Here is a 27984-nt window from a genome sequence, read left to right on the forward strand (position 1 = left end):
CCTTGTAGACGGGGCAAAAAACCGCCTCCACCGAGCTGTGGGATGCGTAATTTTCATCCAATATGCACACCCACCGGGAGCGCTTCCTTACTAACCCTGATAGATGGCACTTGAACATAAATAGATTGGAATAGCATAGCTCTAAGTAGGCCCTTGAAACCAAATGAAAGCAGACCCAGAAAAGACACATTGCCACTCTGGATGTCCAATCAAAGCAAGCAGCTGTTTTGCAGTAACCATTCCTTTCTAAACTCATAGAAGATGAAGCTCCGTCCTGCAGTGTGTCTCTCTGATTGCATACAGTATGCTAGACCTAATAAAATAGCTTATTTAACCAAATTAACTAAATGTTCTTCTTTAATGAGCTGCAGTCACCCCACTGAGAACTTTTACACCAGTTTTAGTATTAGATGGCAGCAGCATGCAGTGGAATTATTGGAGTTACTGGCCGAGATTTACCTGTGGCTGGGCTTTTCACTAACTCAGTTATTTGGCAAATGTGTGACAGATTTTACTGAGAGGCATTTGGAGCCTGCTGCGCACATGGCTTATTATCAGCACTCAAGCTATTGTCACTGCAGGAAAACCACTACAGTGGCAGTGTGAGCAGAGTGGGGATGTGTGGATGAGATAACACAGCTCATTAGAAGAGCCTGGGGACAGCTGAGGAGATAGCACTTATTATTTTTCATGATGCTCTCGCAAACATAGAAGTTTGTTCCCATGTGAAGTAAATATTAAGGATCATTGACACCAAATTTTTAAAAAAGAATGAAATTAAGATGTATTTCCTGTTTTTGTTGTCAAATGTTGATGTGTTTGAAAAGCGATTGTGTGTTTTTAAATGATGACTTAAGTGTTACAGTATGTGGAAAGATGAAAAGTGCAATACCAGCATCAGCCTTCTTGGAGAAAGACAACTAAGAGCATTCCGTTACCTATTCATGAAAAGGCCCTGTTGCATTTTCCCTCACACTTCCCTTAAGTGGAGATAACATCTGGGATAAGAAAGCAACAGCAGTAAGAGGGAAAGGGAGGAGGGAGCCTGTGTGTGTGTGTGTGTGTGTGTGTGTGTGTGTGTGTGTGTGTGTGTGTGTGTGTGTGTGTGTGTGAGAGAGAGAGAGAGAGAGAGAGAGAGAGAGAGAGAGAGAGGTTCTTCAAAGCCTGGCATAGTGCGTGTTGGATCAGTCTTGGGGAGGGAGGTGTGGGAGATAAGCCTGCGACAGCTGCCAAACACCTCTGTGTTTTACTGTGTGTGTGCGCTTCTGGGCCTCCCATTCAAAAGCAGTGTTTCTGAATCCCAGCCACCTGCCAGCTCCGGTCTCTTATGGCAGGTGTGAATCCGTTTGTACGTGATTCAGACCACTGATGAACACGGAGCATATGTGACAGTCTTATCGCCTGCATATCCCTCTAATAACAGCGAGACGGGCGCACTGATGGAGAGATTACCAAAATGTGAGATACTGTGGGGGCTGCTCATAAAAATGGTACATGACTGACACAGACAAAAAAAAGAAAAAAGTAAGAAAAAATAAATTATATATATAACACAAAGATGATAACAGCTGAGAATTTAAATGTGTTCAATATTAAAACAAATATGAAATTATGGTATATATATATATAAAACAACTTGCAAAATTATCCTGCCACAAAAAACACTAAAGTCCCCCCAAAGCAGTGTCTTGTTTCACTTTTGCTTAAAAGGAAGCGCATGCAACAAGACCTGGCAAAAATTATAGAATCAAAACACCTGAAGGATCCAGCTTTTCACTTTGTAGCAAATAGAGCGAGCACAAATATGACACAAAACAAAGTTTGAAATGTGTGACGCATGAATCAAACAAGTTTAATTAAATTAGGTTAATTCATCACTATAAGTAGTGGAAGAATTGTGGAATCACTTTGTATTCTGCGAGTCTAAAACAAATACCTGCACGAATCTAAATATGTTAAAACAAGCTGTTGTACCTGGCTAATTGAAAGGCAGCGTGGCCCCAGCAAGAGAGCTGTCAGTGGAAACAATGGAAAAGATTATGCAACTCCTTAAAGATGTTATTTGCACCAAAACAGCAAATGAAAAGCAAATGTGCAGAAACGTGAGCCAGTGTTTGAGAAGGAACGGTAAGAAATGGGCTGAATGAAAAGGGACGTGCATATAGTAAAGCCAAAGTGAAAAACCAGCACTAATACTGAAACAGAGGACAATAAGATTACAGCAATCATGTACTGTCTGCCGACATTATGCTGAAACTTTAGTCTGGTGACGTTTCGGTGAAACAAATAAAGATGACTGCCTTAACCTTCTAAGACCCGAACTCTTTCATGGCATGCATTTTTAATTCCTCTTTGCTATTTGTGCTGATTGGGACCTGATGAATGTAAAAACAAAGAATTATCTTTTTTTACCTGATTTTACTCTACAGGGGCCTGAGATCCACATATGAGGACATTTGTTTTAAATTTCAATAGAACAGTGGCAGTACAATGTCCTCGTAAGTAGATATCAGGCCCTCGTAGAGCAAAATTTTGTATTGTGGTCTAGACAACCCAAAATGTGATGTCCACATATGTGGACACCAGGTCCTCGGAGGTTTAGAAAGAAAACAAGCACTGCTTATTTATCAAATATGGGTTGAATGTCAGGTGAAGGGCAAAGAGAAGATGATTACCTCACCAGGAAAGCCATCATTGTCATTTTCAGGATGGTAATGTATCTTATCACAGAGCAAAGAGCGAAGTCTGATTGAAATTGAATTGGAAAATAAAACGGGGGTTTCTGACAATGCCCCATTCTGCAAACCCAACCATTCAACAGCTACTCAATAAATGTGAAACCAGCTCAATGTAGAATATCTATCTATCTATCTATCTATCATCACTATACTTTCAGGAGAGAAGGTCACACTTCAATCAGTTCACACCCTGTTAACTGGCTACCCATAGTAATTAAGGGTATTTATTACTTAGTTTAGCCAGTGGTAATAAAGCAGCTTACTAATTTTTTCTTACTAATCTTCCTCATTGATGTTCCTCTGAGAAACATAACTGTGAAAATCACAAAGACAGACTTGAGATAACAGAAAATAGCTAACATTTTGCAGATGCTCCATATTTACATAAAAAAAAATGGACCTAGACACAAAAGCATGTATTTAATGGACTATGCTTATAAAGTTTTGACTTGCCATCTTGATTTTTATTTGTTTTTTTATTTTTACTTTGGACAAGGAGGTAGAGCCAGAAAGGTAAACAGTATCAGTTAATGCTAGCTCTAGCAAGTTAGCTTAGTTAGGACATAAATACCTCAGTGTTATGACAATTTTCATAGAATTTAATGAAGTACTTATACAAAATCAACACTGTACACTTGTACTAGCCTATGCTTATTTTCCCCATGCTTAATTTTCTGCTCAACATTTGGAAGCAGCCTCAAGTGGCTCTTGGAGGAAACACACTTTGTGTTACTTGTGTGTTTTGAGCCAAGCTCACAGGTCAATATAGCTAGTCAGCTGGTTAATTGCTTAAACCAAGTATTACTGTCATTTCAGTGACTTGTACTTGGTTTAATAATACTTGTTCTGATACACTTCTTGTTATAGCTAATAAGCTAATAGCTAATTGAATTGAACTGTGTGAAAGTAACTTAGTGAAAGATGAAGTGACCAGTGACAAAAGTGTGAGAAATTAAACAGGCACAATGTCATTTTTATTGACACGAGCTATGATTTCAAAAATGAATTCTTTATTTAATGCATCAGTGCAATATGTATCTTGGGGTCGATATTAACAAGTCTCTCAGATGCGTGGGAGAGCGGAAGAAAGTTTTCCTGCCTGACATCACCAGAGTTCAGAGGTTAAATTCACAAGCAGGTGGCCCAGCGACACAGAGCCTGAACCAGGACGTTTCTTTTAGAGGCTTCATTATTTCCAATCCAGACCACAGCGCACCATCTGTTTCAATAACCTCGTCTTACTCTGACGAACCCATACTGGGAGATTGAACTCTGTGATGTTTTTTAAGAAAGTGCATTTTCTCAGACTGAATTTGGCTGCCTCATAATTGCAATTTGGAAAGTCTTTAAACTTGTGTGCCGAGTTCGTCACTGTCAGATAACAAGCTCATATTTCTAAAACGTCACCTTTTCAGGAGCTAAGAAAAACAGCGCTGTTTTCTAGCTTGATGACACCGCATTTGGTTTCGCGTGTCCACGGGTTTAGAGTGTGTCAAACGACAGGGGACTGTGTAACCACGCAACCAAAGTGAAAACATGAAAATCAGAAAAACTGAACGGTTTTCAATGGCATTACCACAAAGGGTTGTTTAAATTCAATAAACTAAGTAATGAACTTATTATGCTTAGCCCAGCTGCAAAATGTCAAGGTAGGAGTTTCTGCATTAGTGATGAAAGTCTCCCTCTCTCTTTCTCTCTCTATGCACTCAGCCTGCCACTGCAATCTGCATGCCCGCCGCTGTCGTTTTAACATGGAGCTGTACAAGCTGTCCGGCCGTAGAAGCGGTGGAGTATGTCTCAACTGTCGCCACAACACAGCAGGGCGCCACTGTCACTACTGCAAGGAGGGTTACTACAGGGACATGACCAAATCCATCTCTCACCGCAGAGCTTGCAAAGGTAACAGGATGGTATGGTGTAATTCTTGGAATATGAATGATCCTCAGTCTTTCTCTAAGACCAACCTTTGGACACATGTTGAAGGTCTCTTCCAAAAGGAAAAAAATGCTGTGCTTGGTACAATGTATACAAGTACAAATACAACAGTTTAAAACAGACTTGAGTAAGCGACTTTTGGCTGCTGCCTTATCAGGAGGTTTGGCATAGCAGGTAGTTCCATGTGTTTGATTTGGCAGATTTTTGCACCGGATACTTTTCCTCACATATCCCCAAAGGGATTTGTATCTCCGCCTGGGATGAAACTGGGGATGTTTCACTTGTTAGGCAAATGTTTAAAACCACCACACTACAGAGCCAGTGAAACAGATTTGAGTAAGCAACATCTAAAAATCTCATATCTTGTAAGCTGCACAAAAAAAAGCTTAAAGCCAAAAATTGAGGGCTTTCAGATGTGGTTGCTTGAAAAGAGATGTCCACTAGGTGTCACCTCAACTCATCTGTACCACTGAGCTGGACCTCTTGAGCATGTTTTCGGCGTTGGTGTGCTTTGGATTATAAAAGCCCAACATTATCTGAATGTCATTATCTAAGTTGTCTAAAAAAAACATCCATCGAGTCAGTGTTCAGTATCCCGTTGGCATAAGATGAAAGCAGCTACAAGAAGTCACCAACTGGTTTGCAAAGTCCTGTATTGAAACGTTGAGGTGGGTGTTTCTGACGTGGTTTTTTGAAGCCAGTGTGTGTCAGATCTCACTGTGAAATTGCAAGTTGTTAGCCAGTGAGGATTCCCCAGATAACCCTCCAAAATAGACTTTTATAAGGTATGACCCAGAATCGTATTGTTATTGACTATTGATATTTCTGGCTCCAAAAAAGGTGTGAAAAAACCATCACATGCCCACACCACCAATGTCTGGGTATGTGACTATCTTTTATATACAGTCTATGTTTGGATCCAGAAATCCCAGCCCTTTAAAAGAGAGGCAACAAAAAAAATGAATGAAACTTAAGTTAAGTAATACACATTTGGCCAAGAAATACTACAAAAAAACCCTACAAAAATCACAAAAGAAAAGGAAAGATGTAGTTTTTATAGAAACTGTAACCTCCAAAACCAGGCTCTGTGTAATAGTTTATACACTCACTCTTCACCATGCTCAGGTATGACAAGAATTTGTTAAAAAGTTTCGAGTAAAGCACACACCTGTCTTGGTGTCGATGAACTGACCCCTGCAGCTCCCCAGATATTTGAGGTTCTCAGTGAATCCCTGACAAGACAAACATAACAAAGCAAAGGTGCGAGCTGATCCACTGAGCGGAGCGGTGAAAACAGCTCGCTAATCGTCCCTCTCTTCCATTCATACTTCCAACGCACGTACGCATGTGCATGGGGAGAAAGGAAAAACAACACGTGCACACAGGTGTGAGCACATACGTCGAGCTGCCGAGGATTAATGTGCGTGGGGGACAAAAGCTGAGCTCCTTCTGTCTTGCAGCACCTCTGGGAGTAAAGACAGGCTCAGAGGCCCTGAGCAAACAAACTGCTGTCACTCAGTCACATGCACTGGCAAAATACTCCACAGATGCACAAACAGTCCTGTGTGAGATATGTACAGTAAGAGTGCATGGACCATTGTTCTTTATTTCTGTAATCAGTCGGGCTAAAGTTTGCCTTTTGGATGGAAAGTCCATTTGTCTGGATAACAAATAATGTAAATTTTTACTAATTTTACAGCAGTGCCTCAGCATGCTTTGTTTAAACAATATTTCACCCTGCCTCTGTGCATTTAATCTCCAACCTCTTCCCACACACTAATGACAAATGAGAAACTCTGGATAGATGCTCATAGTGTGGTCTTCAGCCACATCCACCGCTGAGCTCTGATTGGCTGGTGACAAAGTCTTGGAATGCCTATCCTCTGGTGCCCCTATCCTTGGTACACCGCTGGCTATCAAAACACAGGAACAGCAACGTGATATTTCCTACTGCATGCCACAACAGCTTCCTCTCCTAATTCACTCAGACTTCTCCAGCTCGCATGAAAGGAAAGCGAATGCACGAGAAGCCGAGCCCACAAATGCGTTTTATATCAGAGACACCCTCAAACAGAGCTTGCTGCATGAGGCGAACTCAAGCCTGATAGATCATCTGCGCACTTAGCTTAAAACATGACGAATGGTTCTTCGCTGTTTCAGTCTGCCAGCCTAAACATTTTCTCAGGCTATATTTGGGGAGTTGTTCAGTTCAGGGGGTCAGAGCTAAGAGCAGGTTAATTTAACAGAGGTTCTCACTGCGCCTAATGGTGAAGCAACACCCATACATCTTTCCAAAGTTTTTCCAAACAACTGTAGTGTAACCTGAACACTTGCAGCCCTTCTTCCCATCCCCTTCACGTGCGCTGCTCATTGCTCTGGAATCAAACCCAAACAGCCTGATTGCTGCCTTACTCCTCAGGTGACAAAAACACGGTGATGTGACATCAGTTAAAAACCGCTATATTTATTGTTCAATTCAGCCAACCATCCCACTCTGCTGTTGTTGGACAGGAAATACAGCGCAGCGCCAACACAGCCAGGAGGAAGTCTGCTTTCATTCTCCGTTCCTGCGCCCGCCTGCTCCCCCTTCACCCCCCAATACTTCACATCTCAACAAAAAACATTCCTCCCAATAATTTACTTAATAGTTGGAGGTTTAGTGGAAAAAAAACAGGCTCTTCCTTATACTGTGCCTACTTTTCCAATAGCTACATGGAATGCCTCATGCTTTATTTCCCAGATTAACAACTTCACCCCTCATCAAGCGCAGTGTAAACATGGCTCATGGAGAACCACAGTGCACGCCGCCCGCCCCTAACAGTTTGTTTTTTTCCGAATCACCTCCTACGTTTGGCAGCCTAAAAGTATTTAACTAGGCACGGTGAGTCCAGAGAGATGGAACTGGTACATGGTTCACTGCATCGTACCCCCCCTTCCCTCCTAAACCATTCAGTAACCATTCATGAAATTAAGTCATGTTTCCGGTATTTAACACCTGTTATGAGGGCAATAGTAGTGTAGTTTTCCAGTGGTTAATATACAGTCTAGCCTATCCTTCCACTTACACAGTTTTAGATAAAATATTGTTTTGGAAACCTTAAAGAGTTTCGAGTCAAGTCTACAACTACTTAAATAAATATGATTCAGAAAAATAATATTTAGGAAATATGCTTACTTGCTTTCAGCGTTAGTGTTATTGTTAGACCTTGGCAGTTTAGGCACATCCATAACGATTACTCTGAATCTTTAGCTGAATTCTTTCTTTGATAGAAGTCTGAAATAATTTTACAAGATCAGGACATTCATATTAGTGGCAGACTTAAAGACCCTCATTAGCAATAAGTAACTGCAGTACTAGCCAGCTTAAGCTAATGAGGCTTAGTTCACCTACAACAACAGAGGTAAGTAGCATGATTGACAAATCTGACAACACCAAGCTACGGGAGATGTAAACTAGACTTGGAAGAACCCCAATTTCTACTTTGAACTATTAAAGATGTCATTCGTCACCTCGTGCAGCTATCTTTAAAGGTACTGATAGTAAATTCTTGTGTTTAAATACTGAAATAGCTTAAAACTCTCCAAAATTAACAACAGGCTTTAACGCAAATGGAGGAAACATCAAACTTGTTGTGCTCCTCAAGTCATTCCTGAACCATTTTTGCTTGGTGGCAGGGTCCATTATCCTGCTGAAAGAGGCCACAGCCACCAGAAAGTTTCCATGATAGGGTGTACATGGTCTGCAACAATGCTAAGGTTCAAGTCTCAAAGTAACATCCAGATGGATGGCAGGACCAAGGTTTTCCAGCAGAATATTGCCCAAAGTATTGCACTGCCTCTGCTGGCTTACCTTCTTCCCATCGTGCAGGTGTCAGGTGTTTCTACATAGCCAGTCATTCACGTGATGTAAAGAAAATGTGATTTATCAGACCAGGCTACCTTCTTCCATTGTTCAGTGCTGCAGTTCTGATGCTCATGTGCCCATTGTTGGTGTGTTCAGTGGAAGGGAAGGGGTCAGCGTGGGCACTCTGACCTGTCTGCAGCTATGCAGCCTCATACACAACAAACTGTGATGTATTCTGATGCCTTTCTATAAGAACCAGCATTAACTTCATCACCAATTTGAGCTACAGTTGCTCGTCTGTTGGATCGGGCCACACAGGTCAGCCTTTGCTACTCACATGCTATCAGAGAGCCTTGCCCGCCCATGACCCAGTCACTGGTTCACCACTGTTCCTTCCATGGACCACTTTCAAAGATACTGACCTCTGCAGACTGAGAACATCCCATAAGGGCTGCAGGTTTGGAGATGATCTAAGCTACTCATGTAGCAATCACAGTTTGGTCCTTGCCAAACTCTCTCAAATTCTTACATTTGCCCAATTTTCCTCCTGCGAACACATAAACCTTTAGTACATAATGTTCACTTGCACTAACAGGTGCCAGGATGAAGTGAAAATCAGTGTTATTCACTTCTCCTGCCGGCGGTCATAATGTTGTGTAAGTACCTTTAAAGCATGAGTGTACTCAAAAATTGTAAAACAAATGTGCTAAAGAGAGTCTCCACTTACAATTAGAACTCTGTCCTAGTGTGTGGAAGGTTCATTAATCCACTTAAACACCATAATAAAATTGCAATCTCTCATGAAAAAATTCGGCTTTTTCTCTTTTTTTTTACACTGCAGCAAAATAAATTAGAGCCACTTTAATTTTAGCCAGATACTTGCTTCTATTGCTTGCACTGGATCTTAACAGTTGCATCCATAAAATTCACCAAAGCTCTCCTCCACAGTCATATTTCAATGTCTTTTAGTTGTTGGCTTTACTCTCTGCTCCCTGAAAATGACAACATGCTCGTCTCCATCCTGCTGTTATCAATATCTGAAGCAAAGCCACAACCTGCTCATGAACTCTTTTGTCAAAGTGACATTTAACTCCCTGTGGTCTGTTGCTCATGGGAAATTTTGTTAATTAACTCCTGCAAAAACCTGAATTATTGAATAAATAACGAAGTTGGATTGTTTGAGTCTTTGATTACAGCCTTTATCCAGACATATGAAGCAAGTCTCACAGCATTTGTTGACAAAAGACCTCTTCCAAGCCTGGATTTTAATCAGTGTTGTCATAAAGTCAATAGGATTTTGGAATGAGGTTTAATTACTTGTGGAGCAGAAACCAGAAGTTACAGTTTAGCTTTGTTCCCATACTAGCTTGAAATTTTATTTGTATGAACTGATATTTTGCAGTATATACATGCAAACATACAGTAGCAGTCAAAAGAAAACTAAGCTGGTTGAAATGTTTCGACTGAAACAAAACATCTCTCCATCGCATTGTTAATTTTTATCGTTAGCTTATGTGATGATCATTTTATTGCAGCTATGGTTTCCGTTAAACGACCATCCCTTGGATTTATGTGAAAAACACACTGGTGTTGATTTCTTGGAGGGGAAAAGAGGTAGATCCCTAAAAATGTCACCATTTGGTTTTATTTCAGCAAACTGGCAGAAGCTTTTATATGATACGAATGAGGCAGAAGAAAAACAAAGACGTTAGGCTTTCTTAAAGAAAGATTTAATAAGCATCATAAAGCTCCATAAATTCCAAGTAAAAAGCAACGTCTACTGGACCACTTCAAGCAAATTTCGAATGACTCTGCTGGTACACATGCAGGACTAATAGGGAGGCTGGGCTTCAACTTCAAACACTGGCTTTATAGTAAAAGTTTGGCAGGGCGCACACACACACAGAACAAATTTCTCACATTTAACGTGCGATCCTCCCAACTAAAAGCTTAAACACACTTTGAAGTGCGTTCCACTCGTCCATTACTGGGAAACATTATTCAGGCAGTATTTGCAAGGAGCCCTTTTGCCAAAAGGCTTTACATTGGAAACTCAATCTGAAGAGCGCACAGCCTGTCTGATCGCACCGAAGCGGAGGACTCAAAACCGGCTCGCGAGAAGCTCCCTACCCTCACGCACAAACACATCCGTGACGCGCACACGCCAAACATTTGGTGTCGTGCTGCGCAGTGAAAGTGAAACACTGTAATTAATCAAGTTATTTACCCTTCTGCGTGCCTTCCAAAGCAGACCTAATGAAGAATCTTATGGTCGTAATGGGTGGAGGGAAGCAGTGTAATTTGATTGAGGTTTTATGCTGGTGCAGGGCCCAGTTCCCCATCTGTGATGGTCTGGAAGCAAAACACAGCCTGCTCTAATGTGAATGATTTCTTACTAGGTTTTAGTGCTAAGATGACTTTTTTATTGTATAGAATATGTAGAGTCAGCAGAGGACAGGCCCGAGACATGCTGTAGTCATTTGTAAGCTGATATCTGTTTTTTACTTTTAACTGCTCGTGTTTCCTTTCTTTCTTTCTTTTTAACTTGCAAGTTGTTTACTTGTGTACAGTTTAGCTTGGTGCTCTTCTTCCCTCTTTAGCATGCGATTGCCATCCAGTTGGAGCAGCAGGGAAGACGTGTAATCAGACAACAGGCCAGTGTCCCTGCAAGGACGGAGTGACAGGGATCACCTGCAACCGCTGTGCCAAGGGCTACCAGCAGAGCCGCTCTCCCATAGCTCCCTGTATCAGTAAGGGCTACTTCTACCACTTTTATTTATCAAAAATTGTGTTTTTTTGCCATTTTAAATGTTGCTACAAGCACACCTTTAACCAGATCACCTCCTACACCTCTAATTGGAGGTGATGGCACCCAGGTTGAAGAAATTCTGCCTTAAGTGCCTCACAGAGAGGACCTGAAAAGGACAGAACGTGCCTTTTTATCCATGAATCCATTGCTCTCTGGCTCTCATCCCGTGTTATTTTTATCCCCTTGTTCCATCACTTTGGATAGATATTTGGCTGTTTAAGCCTGAGTCTGGATAAACAGACGATTACAGCTTGACTAATATGGCCTTGTTTGCCTTCGAGGCCGTTAACTCGCAGTAAATCCCCCGGAATGAATCCAAGGGATCGATGGCTGATATGTTTATTGGCTGTATCTACCCCTGGCAGATTCCAGGCCCTTGGCAGTAAACACCAACGCCTCACAAAAGCAAAGATGGGTCACTAGTAGCTGCTTTAGCTCGGGACATCGTAGGTGGCTGGTATGAACAGATAAGACAACAGAAACGTCCATGGTGGACATATACGCGCTAATGATTGTCCCCTGTGTTAACAGGGTTGACATTTCTGATAAAGCCCACATGTGGAAGTGGAGCAGTGGTGTTTGTACAGTAAGAATCAGAGAGTTTGGACAGAATTCACAAAGATAATTTCAAAGCGCAAACCTGCTGGACCAGGATCTCTTTAATTTTGTTGGGGCAGTTACAAATGTGGTGTAAAAGCTGGAAGAGACTCAGCTAGTAGAGTAGAATGGATTTGGTTTCTTGTAACTTTTTGAGATAATGTCCTTTGGTTTTAATAGTATGATATTAAATTTTTGTGTATATCTAAATCGCTGCCAGCTCCGAGTTTAACGAGACCAGCGGACTTGGCTCACTGTACCTACAACATACCAGAGTCAGGAGGGAGCAGGACATTAATAGGAAATCTTTTCAGTACATCTGTGTGTCAAAATCGGCTTCGTGTCCGACGGCACTTGGAAATTCCTTCATGTTCTCACAGATGGAATTATCGCTATTCAATATACAGAACAATATGGCGGCAGAGAAAATTGTCTCTTCACTGTGCTCCTTACTTTGTCACAGAGATCCCAGCTGCATCTCCGACAGCGACTTACAGCAGCTACGAGGAGCCGACAGGTGAGTAACCAAACAGATGTTGTGTCTTTTTTAAAATAAAATTCTGTTTTCAAGCTGCTGTTGCCCTTTCATTTATATTAATTCAGCTATGTTAGTGTCTCATTGTGGGTGGGATTTTTTTTTAACTAAGCCAACTGTTCCTCCATGCGTGAAATCAGAAGTGCATTTTGAGCACACGCACATCTTTCCACGCTCCTCAGCTAAACGCGCGTCGGCGAGGTCAGACTGATGCTGATGTAAACTCCAGATATTTTGCCAGTGCTCCCTGTGGCCTTGTTGCCCGTATTCCCAGCCTGCCCAGCAGCCTCCCCGGGGTTTCGGCCCTAATCTGATTACATGCTTCATTTGCACCAGTTTGTATTTCAATCAAGGCTGGCTGTACCAGCAGTGAAGCTCTGCCTGAACCTATTGTTCATGTGCTCTGACAAGAATCTCCATGTCAGGCTGCTGGCATTGGATCATGTGCCACGCTAGTATACCTTTAATGTGCAGCAGTTTTTGGGGAAGGTCTGTCCTATTTCAAATTATTCTTAAATAACCAACAGCAGCTTAAATAAATTTCAGCATATTAATGAGTTTTCACCGTGATCCAGGTTTGTTTAAATAGGCTGAGTCACCTCTGATCATCGATCAGCGTCTGACGAGAGTGGCGCCACTGACTTCAGCGCGCTTTGTTGCGAGCCCCACTTCCTGCTATAGTGACTGCCGAGGCTGTGTGGAGTTTGGATTCCTGTCAGAGACTCCAAACAGACACCACCCTCCAAATTAGGAGCAGTGTGGTCCCCGGGGACCCCGCAGAAAGAACGTGGCACTGCTGCAGAGATACACAAAGGGGGCGTTTGTCCTCACAGCAGGAGATTGGACCTTAATGAGAGCCGTGGGTGTAATGGCCCACTGCAGCAATTGCGCTAAGGGGCTAATGGGCAACGTCAGCTATCAAAGAAAGGTATGATGAAGGCCCCCAGGGGCCTGCAGGAGATAAAGAGCCCCACCACCACCACCACTTCATTTACATGGAAATCAGGCACGCTCGAGATGGACTCGTCAGATTCATTTACTTTGGGATTTCCTCTTTTCTTATTTTTCCCGCCAACCCAGAAACCAGCCAGGAATTCCAGCAGAAATGCTTTCTCTACATACATGAATTCAATCCTCATCCCACGTCCCAAACCGCTCTTTTTTCCTCTCCCTCTCTCTCTCTCCTTTTTTTTTTGAGAGGGAGGAGAGGGGTGTTTTTTTCTTTCTCCATCATTACCCAGGCAACCTCATTCACACAGAGTATAATGGGGAAGAAAGGGGAAGACTGGACAGAGGGCTGGAAGAAATAATGAAGTTTGTCCATATTCAGGCAAGCTGAAAGGTTCCCCCTCTCTCTCAATTGCCCCCCTCCTTTCTCTTCAGACTGCCCAGCCCAGCTTTCCCACCCCCCCCAGAGAAAGGAGCACAAGGCTTATTGCTCTGTGAGAGGCAGAGTGGGAAGTGGGAGGGGGCGGCGGGGGTACACTTGGAGATGGTCTGCTTCCAATTTGTGTCAGTCAGTGGAAAGTGGAGGGAACAAATGATTTCAATTTTCAGTTTGGCCTCTGGTCCCACCACCACCTTCCTCATTACAAAAGGTACCTGGCGGGGTGACAGCACACCAGAGTGGCCATCGATAAAGCCCCATGGCGCTCAAACCCACGTTCACATACAGTGAGGTAAAAGTGCAGGGGGGGACGCTGCTGAGACATTAATCATAAGTCTGTGAGCTTCTCTGTCACTGCTACTCTCTGGGGGGATCCAGAACATTTAGCCCCGGTCAGCCTTAGAGTATTCACATTCTCGCCTCATGTGGCTTAGAGTGTGCTAAGGGTCCCCACTAATGTCTGGTAGGTCTCCGGTTAATTCCCCCCCTGTGACCTTCTCTTGTGCACGAGTGACCTCAGCAGCCCTCAGAGCTGACATAAGGGATGCCAGGACAGTGACGAGGGAGCGGGCTGGAATGGAAAAACATGGGAGGCGTATAGTAGGAGCGTGTTGACGGACACAGGAGGATCTGTGTAAGCTGTAATCTGTTTCACAGTGGCACTTTGAAAGCATCCTTAAGACCCCGGGGGCACAAGGAGCGTGACGTAAGGGACTAAATGTGAAGGTCATCCATCTGAAGCCCTGTCTGACGAAGCTCACATGCTGCGAATGTAAATTTAAAACATTTTCTTAAACTCCTTCCCCTTCTCTGTCTTCTTTTCCTCAGATTGCGAATCTCACTGTAAAGCTTCCAAGGGCAAAATGAAGATCACGATGAAGAAATACTGTAAAAAAGACTACGGTGAGTGAGTCCAGCACACAGGAATATGCCTCGCCAGATGTCACAAGGTCAAATGTCTCAATTAATCTGATCCGGAGCATAGTCAGTCCACACCATGTAGCTGGTCTTTGTGCTTTACTGCTGGGTTATTTTAAATAGCCTTAAGACACATCCACTAATATAAAACCATCTCTGCTCTCTCTGATGAGAGTTTCCATGCACTCAAGCTAACATGTTTGACCCCTGGAAAAAAAAAGGTTTATAAAAAAAAGCACTCTCCTGAAAATTAAGCTTTTCAAGATGTGTGACCGCCAGCCAACATTCTGTCAAGTTGTAATTGCTCATTTGTTATGCTGATTCAGCTGATCTGATCACATCACGCTGGTGACATATTTCTTTTCTTATCCCTCATGAGTACAATAGAGACTCATTTGAAGGTGCGTATACATCAGAATTACCATTAGCATGGGTCACCGTGGGTGTTTAACCTTGATTAAGTCACTTATTAAAGTTGTTTGTGCAGTTGCGTGGCTATAGCGATATAAAAATAGTTGGCCAGTCACCACACTCAGCCTGACTTCATACCAGATGTTTGTGTTAAAAGAGTGTGTTTGTTAGGAAATAGAGGATGTTTTGAAAATGCAAATGCGTGCAGGATCCATACTGGAACGCAAATGTGGATGGTCAGATGATGCTGCAACTGGCACACTGGTGCGAGTTACTGGTCTTACATGATTAGAACCAGTCATTTAAAAAAGTGTGAGGTATGAGAAAAGTATGGGACAAAATTAATATGTCAGCAAAAGTATGATATGTTAAAAACGTCATATTGTAACAAAAAAGTATTTAAAGTACGCATACCAACATTTGGAGCTATACAGTGGAGAAAGTAATGAAAGGATCCTTTGCTGAATATGCAAATTTGCTCACTTCCAAAGAAATGCACAGTCTCAAATTTTTATGGTAGTTTCATTTTGATGCAAAGAGACAGAATATGAATCAATAAACCATAAAAAAACACACATTACTTAAAAGTTATACATTTGTTTGCATTTCATTGATTGAAATAAGTATTTGATCCTCAAGCAAAACATCACTTAGTACTTGGTTGAGAAATCCTTGTTTGTGAGCACAGTGGTAACACATTTCTTGCAGTTATTCTCCAGGTTTGAACACATCTCAGGGGGGATTTTGGCCCACTGATCTTTACAGAAACTCTAAATCCTTTCATTTTCTTTGCTGTTGCTTGGAAGTGCACAAATTTTCTACATGATCGTATTGTGCTTCTTCTTTATCCACTCCTTAGTTGGTATGTTTTCTGTCACTATCACGCTGGAAGACCCATCCATGACCCATCTTCAGTGTTCTCATCAAAGATTTTAGGATACATTTGCCCTTCAATGCGGCAAAGTCATCCTGTACCCTAAGCAGAAAAATGTCCAAAAGCATAATGTTTCCACCTCCGTGCTTGACTGTGAGGATGGTGTTCTTTGGGTCATACTCACCATTTTGCTCCATATAAACACAATGGGTCCAGTTGTTGCTGTAGAGCTCAGTTTCATTAAAAAACTTCTGGTGGACCTGCACATGTGCCATCTTGAGCAGAGGGACATTGTGGGCACTGCAAAGTTTTAATCCATTATGGCCTATTAGTATTTTTCAGAGTGAATATTTAGTCAGTAATGTGAAATTTACTTTGATCTGGCCTTTTTTTTTTGTAGCACCTCTGTTGCTTTTTGCCAAAATAACCGTTTTTTTATTCACAGCCCTCCACAAGCTGTTCCTTTTGACTAAATTAGACAAAAGTCTAACTTTATGTGAGCACACACAAAACCTAACAGGAGAAAGCTGGGGCTTCGTAAGCCCAACCATCACGGTTGTCTCTTACTGGGTTTTTTTTGTGGAGCCAGCTAACGTGAAGAAAGTCTGGCTTGAGTTGAGCTTGGCTTGCAATAGATTACTTTGGCCGAAAACTGGAAATTTAATAATTCAATCAATCATTATAGTTAAAGGAAGATTGTTATTTCCATGCGCTGTAATTTGGATTTGGCAGTGGATCTGTTACCATTTTTGACACAAATATTTTGAAAGCAGGAGGGGGGAAGCAGCAAGACAAAACAGGAATCAACAGACCTGATACTGATTAAGTCAGTCACAGTACGGAAGGTGGGGCTGGTGTTCAGGTGGGTTGCAAAGTGGCATGCAAATGCACTGTGATTATGTGCAGGCTACAGCAGCTTAAATAGATATCCAACACGGAATTTGCTGATGCTAGCTGATCTTCTGGGATAGTGACTAAGCTTCACTTTGTGACTTGCCTGAATTTAATTTGATTACTTCATGCACATTCTAATTTGTGATTTTTTTCCCCGCAAATTAGCTTTTTTTCTTCTTAATAGCCAGCTAAGCTAACTGGCTTTTGCCTCCAGCTAAAAATTTACAATGCAGATGTGAGTCTGATATTGTTCTTGACATCCAAAAAGGGCGGTCTAATCACTTTGGTGACTTTAAAAGGCTGAAACACAACATGAGGTTAGTTATTATATCTCACAGAAAGTAATGCTTAGATGCATTGCTTTCTCACTATTTTGTAGTGGGTAAAAGCCTTATATATACAACCAGTTGTAAAAGAATCAAAGTATGGATCTCTGAACTAATGATGGCAGCTTTGCACCCCTGCAGCAGAGCTTGTAAAAGACAAAGAGATCGCACAAACATGCACACTCACATACGCTTTGCCCAGGCTGGTTATTCTGAAGCTTTTTGCAAAACCTACTGCAATTTCAGAGCAAATCACAAACTATAAGGGAGGCCAAAATACACAGAAATCAAATTATGCCGTCAGTGAATGTGCAGGACACGAAGCGGCTGCAACAAACCGTTAACACGGCACTGCCAGGTGTATATAAATATCACTATCACTGTGTTAAAACTGGCTGCAGGATATTTGATGTTTTGATGATTAATGATGCAGGTCCATTATGAAACAGAAACCACAACCACACAGTGGTAGGGTGATAAAATAGACAAAATAACATATGCAGTTATTTAATTTCACTCTATCTCTCCATTCATCTACATGGTAAATGATTCAATGCAGATTTTCAGCAATGCTAATCAGTCACACTGTTATCCATTATCTGTTATCACTGGACACACATTTGTTAACAACAGAGACAGATACACAAAAAGTTTCAGCACATTATCCGGAAAAGGTAAACCACCCAGTTTTTAGTTAACTCAGTAAAACTAACTTCACGTCAATTCATGCAAAAACTGGTTGCTGCAAAAAGTTTGTCCTGATCAGGGCTGCTGAGAGCCGTTCCTTTCCAGTTACGTTGATCTCTATCAGAGCTGACTAATGTGTCTTTCAATCAAAATCATTGGTGAAACGGCATCAGTTACACTTTAAACAGCATCCAACTATAAATTGCCCAACTGTATTTGACCCCCCGCCCCTGCCCTTTACAGTTGGGAAGACAGTAATTCAGTCCATTTGTGACATTTTGCTACTGAGCCAAATGTAGCTATTATTCATATTTCCCTTGACTTAAGTCTTAGTTACTGGAGCTGAGACAGGCCGTGCAGCTATAAATCTGCCACGTTCATTAAGAAAAGAAAAAAAAAGCGGGCGGTTCCTTTAATTGTCTCTAAAGTTTCTCCTAAAAACTCTGGAAGCAGATGATTCTGCCGGCGCGGCGCTGGGGCATTATGGCAGACATCATTGCTTAGCATGCATTTCCTTTGCCGTGGTCTAATTCATTTCTCAGGCCTGTCGCCTCGCTTTTGTGGGGTTTTTGAGTCTCTTTTCTGTTCTTAGGAGAGGGGGGGCACCCCCATGTGTGAGTGGCGATGCAGGCCCCCCGGGGGTCACGGGAAGGGGCCCTCTGTTTAAACACAGTTGTGCACTCCGCCGGCACAGAGCATTCCTCGGGGCGCAAACAGGTGGTAAATTAACCAGACGGTGACGGATTGCCACCCCGGAGAAAAAGAAATATGTTTTGTTTATTCAATTTTTGTTTTTCATCATTGCCGTAGCTACGGAGACGGAGGACACAAAGGGATTATATTCTCGCCTGACACCCTCCTCTGCACACACATACCCTCCCTTCTCCCTGCCACAGGGAGGACAATGAATCAAAGGGCCGCGTGTTTACCGACGCTCCGGGATGGTGCTCAAAGGCAGGGCCTCCCAGCCTAGCTGGCCACCTCTCTTCGCTCACCCGAGGGTAACAGGTCCCTGATCATTCACTCAGCTGATAACCAGAGGGGACAGGGGCCTCTGCACGGTAATTAAGCGAGCTCTAATTTCATTAGCCCTCGCCTGTTGGTGGCACGCAGTGTCAAGTCGCAGCACACCCAAAGAAGATAAACCCAGTGGGAAGTTTGGCTGTGAGAGGGAGGCTCGGTTGGCAGCCATTGTGCGAGTTGCAGGATCATCTCACACTTCCTCTCACAGTCTGCCTCACCAAACAGTGTGCGCTATTTTGTAATAGATTGCTTGACCCCGTGCTCCCGTTCCCTCTGTGCTGTCTATTTAGCTCAAACCAAGTGGCAGAAGGTGTGTGTGGATTTGTGTGTGTTTGAATACGTCGCAAAGACTGAAAACATACTTGAGAGAGAAAGAGAGAGAGGCAGACACTGACAGAGAGACTGCGCCTGACAGAGTCTCCTCCAATGAGTCGAGCACAGCAGCTCTGGGGAGGAGAGCGCTATCTCCACTGGATTCTCACGCTGTGAAGTTGGATGGGGCTCTGGGAGCAGAACCCGGACAGCTCATGAGGTCGGAAACACATCCCGATTCTGCTGGAACTTTTTCTGTGGCTGCGAAGACAAATAGTGGCCCCTCCTTTCCTCCCCCTCCTCCTCCTCACACACCCTTTATGTGTCTGGATGAAGGAGAGGGCTGCGATGAATGGCGGGGCTGTGAGAGCTCCCTCTACTCAGCCCAACAAACCTTCTTTCTTCTGAAATTGTGTGCAATTTGCTCACACCATGCATCGACACACATACTTAAACACCCCACTCCTTCAGTTCTCTGCATTCTTGGCAGCGATATAAGACGGGCGATGAACACGGAAAGTGATCGTGTTAAGCCAGAAAGGCGACTATAAGGCCAACCTGCTTTAAAAACAGAGAAAGGAAACCCTATTTTGTTATTATTATAAAACTGCAGAGGTAAAGCATTAGCTGACACAGCGTTAAATTGGGTATACAAATGAGCATTATATGTAATCTAATGAAGTCTTGTCCAGATTAGATCGTGTTTAGGTGCTAAAAAGCGTCCGTACTGGCACGGGAGAAGCTTGCACGGACATCGACCAAGAGGACAAGTGTACAAACTTTCCATACATCTCAGTAGCACTCTATAGTTAGTAATTTCTAAATCCGAGCTCCATCAATGTGATGGCAATTTAGGGATTCCAATTCATGGTTTGCTGTTTTATAATACAATTGATGTATGAAAAGCAGAATATAATTGCTTGATGAACCATTAGACCCACGGGCCTCTCTTTGAGAATCTGGAGCTTAGATGATATACTATGCATACCAAGCTAACCCTCCCTCCCAGGAAGAGTCCTTCACTATAAGAACATATTAGCTCCGGCATCTTTGCTGTTTGGCCCTTGCTGCTATCTTAGTGATGCAGTAATTACCTGCTTGGTTTGATGGAGAATCTACACAAGAAAGCGTCAGCGGGTGGAGCTCGAGTCACATCATGGTATGAACATATCACTTGCAAGTGGTGCACCGATAGTTACCAGGTTCGGCCTGATTTAGCCTGAGGACGTCCGTGTTTAGATGTTCAGATCTAACACCTGAAAGACCAACTGAAAAGCATTCGTTTCAGAAGTTATATTAGTAGCAGATGTGGTGTTTTTCTATAAAACTTCTTTTTGGCCAGTTATGTTTTGAAAAAAGAATTAGAGAACCCTATATCCTATTTCTTCTCTCTTTAACCCAGCCTTCCCACCCAAAAGTAAAATGCCTCCGTGCCCTTCATGCTGATGCGTGCTTTCAGATGTTCTACATCAGAAAGCGAGTGCAAAGGGAGTCAGGGAGTGCTGTGGAAACTGTTGCTGTAATAGGGAGTGTGCTCAGGGGCACGAAAAGGAAAGGTCCTAGGTCAGAGATGAAGGGAGGGGCCTGTGATATGCTGCAGATTACTGGGTAATGTTCAAACAGACATTTTTATTCACCCTTTCATGCAATGATATATAAACGCTGTTGAAATAGAAGGTGCTTGTCAATCATTCCCACTATTTTTCCACTTCACCAATTCATTTCAAGGCAAATGTGGTCATTTAAAATAATTTTGAAGGACTCTATTTGCTATAGTGTATACTTATAGAAGTCGATTTTATATATAATTATAATTATATCATACAAGTTGACACTGTTACAATATGTTTTTCTGTCACTGGTATCCAGGGTTGTTTCCAGGACTTTTAAAATGGGGAGTGGCTGAGAATGCACAACAGGGGCCACAGGAAATCAGACTATTTAGTCAGAAACATTTAACCTTCTGAGACCTGAACTCTTCCATTACATTCATTTTTAATTTCTCTTTGATATTTGTGCATGTTGGGACCAGATGAATGTAAAAACAAAGAATTACCAGATTTTTTTTTTTTTTTTTTTACCAGATTTTTGCTTCTGAGAAAAATGAGAGCCACATATGAGGATATTCATCTAAAATTTCAATAGAACAGCGGCAGTACAATGTCCTCGTAAGTGGATATCAGGCCCTTGTAGAGCAAAATTTTGTATTTTGGTCTAGACAACCCAAAATGTGATGTCCACATATGTGGACGCCAGGTCCTAGGAGGTTAATGTACTTCAATGTGGAAAACTTGTGTACAAGCCACAATTTTCAAGTTATGCAGCCGTGCATCCTATTGCATATTTGTTATCAGGAAAGCAGACCTGCTTAACAGTTTGAAAATAGCCTTGTTGATGGATACTTTATTGAAAAGTGGAAAAGAAGTATAAGATACAATCCTTTTTAAGTGCCCCAATAGTTCACTGTATACTAGTATATTGAAATATACTTGAAGTACCTTAAATGTACTCATGTAACATGACACTTTTTACAGTCTTATTCAGGATATTATTGGGCTGCAGTTATTGCGTATACAACTTTAATGTTTAATTGGTGTTGGGGATTATATGTTCAGTTAAATGGTCCACCCCATACCTCGGCTGTAGACACACCCCTGCTGGTTTGCATTGAATTTGGCAAAATATTTGACATTTACCTGTAATTTTAGCCAAATATTTAGATTTTAACCAGTACAAGGGGTGCTGATATCCACACTATATTACTATATTACTATATGACTTGAATCACTTTTTCTTGTGGGTGACTTAACCTGTGCTTTTCTCTTAAACCAGCTGTTCAAGTGCACGTTCTTAAGGGTGACAAGGCGGGCGAGTGGTGGAAGTTCACGGTCAACATAATTTCTATCTACAAACAAGGTGAGCACCGCATCCGTCGTGGAGACCAGCTGCTGTGGGTGCGCGCCAAGGACGTGGCCTGCAAATGTCCCAAGATTAAGCCCGGAAGGAAGTACCTGCTCCTGGGTACAGACGACGACTCCCCTGGGCAGAGCGGCGTAGTTGCCGACAAGGGAAGCCTCCTCATCCCTTGGAAGGACCTGTGGGGCCGCAGGCTGAGGAAGTTCCAACAGCGCGACAAGAGGGGGAAGTGCTAAAAGTATCTGCGGAGGAGAGGGAAAAAAAAGAGTCAGAGGCAGAATTAGGCCTCTGATGGGATGAAATCAAGGAAGAGGGATAAGGATGGATGAAAAAAAACTGGAAGAATTAAAAATAGAGAGACAGGTAATACGTAGGAGAAATGTGGAAATGACTGAGTGCTGCTGCTCTGAGCTGGAGCGAAGAGTTTAGTGTTTTCTTCTTTAGGAACAGTTGTGAAGGAGCTCATTCAACAGTCTGTCTTTCAGCGGTTGTTTTGTTGTATTATTGCAGAGTTTGCACCTAATGTTACAGATATGTCTCACCCTGATCATTTTACCCACAATGCATTTTTATTAAAGCCCCTTGCTCGGTTTTTAAAGAGTGACACACCTTCTCTGTCACCCTGTTTGTGTCTTCAGAGGATCTTTTTCCACTGTGCTGTAAAAATCATTGTCTAGTTCAATGAAGACTTATAGCACGGCCGTAGTTTCTCTCCACAACCTGCCAAACTTTAGCAAAAAATTTTCAGATGCAAGTGAAAATATGGTAATTGTTGTCTTATAGTGCCATTCTTGCTCATAGGCGAGTGTTACCTCAGTAAAACAAGAAAAAAATGCCATTTTTCTGTACAATGATCTCACTACAAGCAAGCCTTTGCTCAGCGCTTATTGATATATCAACAGTATGTTGTGGTTGTGACCTCTGCAATGTAAAGTAACCATATGTGGATACATAGACATTATTTTTAGTAGACGATGCCGTAGCATCAAGTAGGTGTAGAGTAGATTTGTCAACCATGCACTTATTTTTACTAGTCAGATGTTTAAAAACATATAAAATATGTTCCAACATTTTTAGAGTGCTGTCCAAAAAAGGGAAAAAAACAAGCCTTTACCATTTAATAGAATGTATAGGTAGTAGAAACCCCGCTTGCCTCACTCGTGACTCCATAGGCTGATGTTTCTGGTGGACTGTAACAACCCTGTATAAATCACAACTACAGTGGAGTCAGAATGTAGTTTTTTTCTTTAATAAAGGACTAATTGTAAGTTGGACTTCCCAAGCATTTCCCAGTGGGAGAACTGATGAAGTGAACTATTTCACCTCATTAAAAAAAAGGGGGAGAGAGAGAGAATATCGACCTATCAAGCAAACCTCATACCACTGACAAACTGCATGCTCACTATTTACTGTAGCTGACTGGCTAATGATGATTGTGAATTATGTACACATTTACTTTGTACACAATATTCAATGTTGTGGGAAAATAACCTGTGGAGTGATAAAAAAAATATCACAGATGTTTATTTAGCACACTGTGTAAAATATTCTTCACCTCAAAACGACTTTCTGAGGACTGAATTTCATCGTTAAGACTTGGTACTGGACAAAAAGGCATGACCGATTGTCTACATGTTATATAGCTGTATAGTATTACTTTTTTTTGTTGTTAAAACATTAACTAGATCTATCTCCATGTGAAATTAACCAGAGTTGTTTTTTTTTAAATACTAGAGGTTTAATAAAAGAAAAAGACAAACAAATGAATGTCAGACAAATTTCTCATGTTGTGCACCCAGGGGATCACACATACTCTCTCTCACACACAATCACACACACACACATACACTGAGAGAAACTTGGACTGAATTTACACACACACACACGCACACAAGCAACACCCAAATACACACATGTACACTTTGATGTAAATACACGGGTACACCTCAGTACTCTGTGCATCATACTGTATGTATTTGTTGATTACAAAGTTTTTACAAAGTCTTCGCTCACTCAGCTGTACCAACATTTTTCAACCTGCAGGCATCTGCAGAAAGGTACGCCCTGCCAGACTTTTGTTCTCCATGAATATTATATCAGAATAATTATCTGCTCATGTTAATACATTGGCTTGTAAATGTTGTTTAGCAGTGTCCATTGCAAATGGTTGTGTAATGTCTTGTAATACTAATATATTATGTTTATCGAAAATGAATATATTTAATGACACATGACAAAAAAATGTGGCTTTTGTGGTGTTTTGCTGTCGATCTTTTATTTTTTACTTTTGGATTTTAGATGGCTGTAATGAAAATGATTGATGCGTGTTTGGCTCTTGAACAGCTTAGCAGACCTGAAATTTAATTTGAAATAAAGCTGTGCAAAAAAAAAAAAAGAAAAGAAAAAGAAAGAAAGAAAAAACGCCAAATGAGGATCTCTTGCTGAAATTGCATGTTTAGCTCCTATTTCTTCTTATGATCAAAAAGCTTCTTTTGCTATCACGACACAACGCGCACGGTTCCTACTATTTGCTTTAAGTTTCAGCTGCAACTGGAAACCACTTTGTAATACGAATTTTGGATTGCAAGACATAAGAAGCAAAGATCAAACACAATAAAATGTTCCTGAAAGTCCTGCCAAATATAAAATTGTAGATTTTTCCATTCTGGTAACACTCTAGATTACAGCCCCCAAAAGTATAATTTGGGTATGAGAGATCATGCAAATACTTATTTGGTAGTTACACGCTAAGTACAGGAAAGGAGTTCAGGAGGTTTCAGAACAAGTAGATTTGACACACAGTAAAGGGGTAAACACACAGATTTGCCTTTAATGCAGCAGGTAGTTAAAAAGGGTTACATTTTAAATAATGACAAAATACTGATGTAGACATTGCAGCTGTCAGATCCAATACCAGATGCTCGCATCAATGTTGAGTTTAAAGGTTTTAGATCCTGACATATCGTTGCAATAAAAAAAGCTGCACATTTATTGAGATTTATTGCACAATATACAGAATAAAGAGTATAAAAAGCAATCAATTTAACAAATTACACTTATGTGCAAAAGTCTCAACTCACCCCTTTATTCTTTATACTTTGCTTCCAAAGAGCCTGACTTACTTGTAATTTTTTAAAGTGGTTTTGACCAGAAGTTTTCTCGACTTTCTGAAGGTCTTTCAAAGTTTATCTTTACCTAACCATCTGAAGACAAACTGGCCTTTTTTATTTAAGGGATGAACCAGTGGCGTGTCTGCTGTGCTTTTATGAATGTGTGGAGATGTTTCCAAACAAAAAACAAAAAAACCCCACCCATTTCCCATTTTCCTAGCAAAATATAGAGAAATGAAGGGGTGGCTCAAGACTTTTGCACAGTATTGTATATTTCAGTTGCCATTACACTTACACTGTAGGGACAAACGTATTAGGCTACATATCTTAAATTTATCATTTATATGTTTTCAGTCCTATGTCCCCAGGTGTATAAAATTAAGCACCTCTGCTTAAGTTCTATTATTGCAAAGCATAAACAGTATAAAACATGGACATAGCTTCTGGGTCAGATAAATGAAACCGGCCTGGAAGTGCCACAAACCAGGCTACCAGATAGCAGCTGTGGTTGCAAAAAGTCTTCCAGTCCTATAGCAGTTTTCTGTTTCGTTATAACATGTTTGAAAATGCAGGATTATGTGTGGTATCAAACTGAAAGGCAAACGAGTTGGTAATCACAAATAATTTGCAGTTTCATAACCAGACTCACACATCCATGAGTGGCTGTAGCTCAGGTGGTCATCAGTGGGTCATCTACTGATCGGAAGGTTGGTGGTTTGATCCCTGGCTTCCCCAGTCTGCATGTCAAATATCCTTGGGCAAGATACTAACCCCAAATTGAGTATGAATGTGTGTGTCAATATTACTTAGAAAGCACTTAGAAAAATGTGCTTGTGCGAATGGGTGAATGTACAAGTTGTGTACAGCGCTTTGAGTGCTCAGAAAGAGTAGAAAAGCGCTATGTAAGAACCAGTCCATTTACATCCGGGGTTTTGTTGCAGTTATGATGGAGGAAACTCTCATGTCGAGGGTTCAAAATGCAACTCAAGAAAAGCAGTGGGTGATGTCATAGCAGCTTCGTGCATCTTTTATACTGTCTCTGTTGCAAAGCATTTAGGACCCATAGCAACTCAGCCACAAAGTATCGGACCATGTAACGTTACAGAAGCATTTAGTGCGTAAAACTACAGAGTTCCAAATCTTTAACATCATTAACATCAGTACAAAAACTGTGTGCCAAGAGCTTCATGCATGGGTTTCCATGGCTGAGCAGCTCATGTAGGTGTAAAGTGTAGGTGGCAGTACTTTTGTCCATATTGTGTACAAATGACTATCATATTTTCTCTGCTACAAAGCAACTGAGTGGAGCCAAGGAGCATTTCTATGCTGTACAGAAAAGTAAGCACTTACAAAATATAGTGTCTTGTTTTTGTTGAAGTATATTCTTGTTGTCAAAGATTACATTACATTTAGATAATTAAAGTATCTGAAAAACGATCGCGTTGCTACGTTGTTTTAAATCTACAGGATTTGGTTCGTTTTTCTGCAGACGTGACTTCTTTAAACTGAGGTGTCAGTGTGACAGAAAAATGTGACGCCAATAGTAAAGCATTAGCAGCAAATAAATGAAAACATCGGCCGCTGCCAAAGAACTTGAACTGTGTCCTGCAGCGCAGATCATTTGTGTTGGATCCTGTGCCTCGATAGACTTCACAGACAATAACGACTGGCTGTAAGATTCTGCAGGCAAATTACTAAAAAAGGGTGATATCACCAACGTGTCTAATCCAAACCGCAGATGTTATTGTTGTAGCTGGGAGGTTTTGGATTCAGTGGAAACCCTTAACTTATTCCTACGAGAGCTTTTTTTACACAAAAGCACACTATTCTGAACCTGGTCCAAATGAGAGTCCATCTGTCTTGGCTCATGGAGGGGTATTGATATACTGTTCCTCCAATGCCCAGTGCAAAACACTCCGAAGGGGCCAACCAATTATACAACAAGTGCTGAAAGCTTAAGCTGTGTTCTCCATTAATATAAGGCCACCAGGATCACTAGAAACAGAATCACTCCAACGGCAAAAAGAGGAGAGAAAGCAAGATATGAGGAGCTCAGTGGATAAATGCATCATCAAAGTCTATTAGGTTTTGTTGTTAAAGGTATGCTTCAAACTCCCTGACTGCTCTGTTAGCGAGGTCATAAAGGCCTGAAAACACCAACAATCTCACTTCAGCTTACGGAGTCCGAGCGTTGCACAAGAGAGAGACCGCTGGACTGTAGTTTTTCTCATGATTTGGGCGGGATGGGAGAGCTGAAAAGAGATCTGGGCGTGTGTGAACTTCCCTCTCAGTATGCACAAAGATGAGGCTGGAACAACAAACACACAGACACAATATGACGATAGTTTTGTGCGTGGAAGTTACCCAAAGTCGACCTAACGGCAGGGTCAGGTTTTTCACAGCAGCAGCAACTTGGAACTTTCCACACAGACGAATCCCTCAGCCATTGTCCTCCTCGGAAAACAAAGCCAAGCAGGGTGTTTCTGATAGCGCGACAGGCTTAGGTTGTAGCTTTGGTGGCAGGGTGGCCCGCTGGCCTTCGGTTATGTGCTGTGCAGGAAATGGAAACAGCAAGTGGCTAAAAAGTCCCATGACGAGCAGTATATCCTATATGTCTGCTGATGACAACAGGATGGAAAAGACCCTGATTTCTTTATCAGGCCGAGCC

At 41.7% G+C, this 27984-nt stretch overlaps 1 protein-coding gene across 1 annotated transcript in view; it reads left to right on the forward strand.

Annotated features, from left to right (window-relative positions):
- The window catches only part of ntn1b (netrin 1b), a 49581-nt gene extending 25083 nt beyond the window's left edge, over window positions 1-24498 (forward strand). The window contains exons 3-7 of the mRNA XM_063471338.1: window positions 4449-4637; window positions 11118-11267; window positions 12387-12440; window positions 14674-14748; window positions 22123-24498. Coding sequence (XP_063327408.1) covers window positions 4449-4637; window positions 11118-11267; window positions 12387-12440; window positions 14674-14748; window positions 22123-22442 — 788 coding nt within the window. The 3' untranslated portion in view covers window positions 22443-24498. The remainder of the gene's footprint in view (window positions 1-4448; window positions 4638-11117; window positions 11268-12386; window positions 12441-14673; window positions 14749-22122) is intronic.
- The last annotated feature ends 3486 nt before the right edge of the window (window positions 24499-27984 follow it).

Source organism: Pelmatolapia mariae, linkage group LG4 (assembly GCF_036321145.2).
Source record: "Pelmatolapia mariae isolate MD_Pm_ZW linkage group LG4, Pm_UMD_F_2, whole genome shotgun sequence".
In the NCBI taxonomy this organism is placed as follows: Eukaryota; Metazoa; Chordata; class Actinopteri; order Cichliformes; family Cichlidae; genus Pelmatolapia; species Pelmatolapia mariae.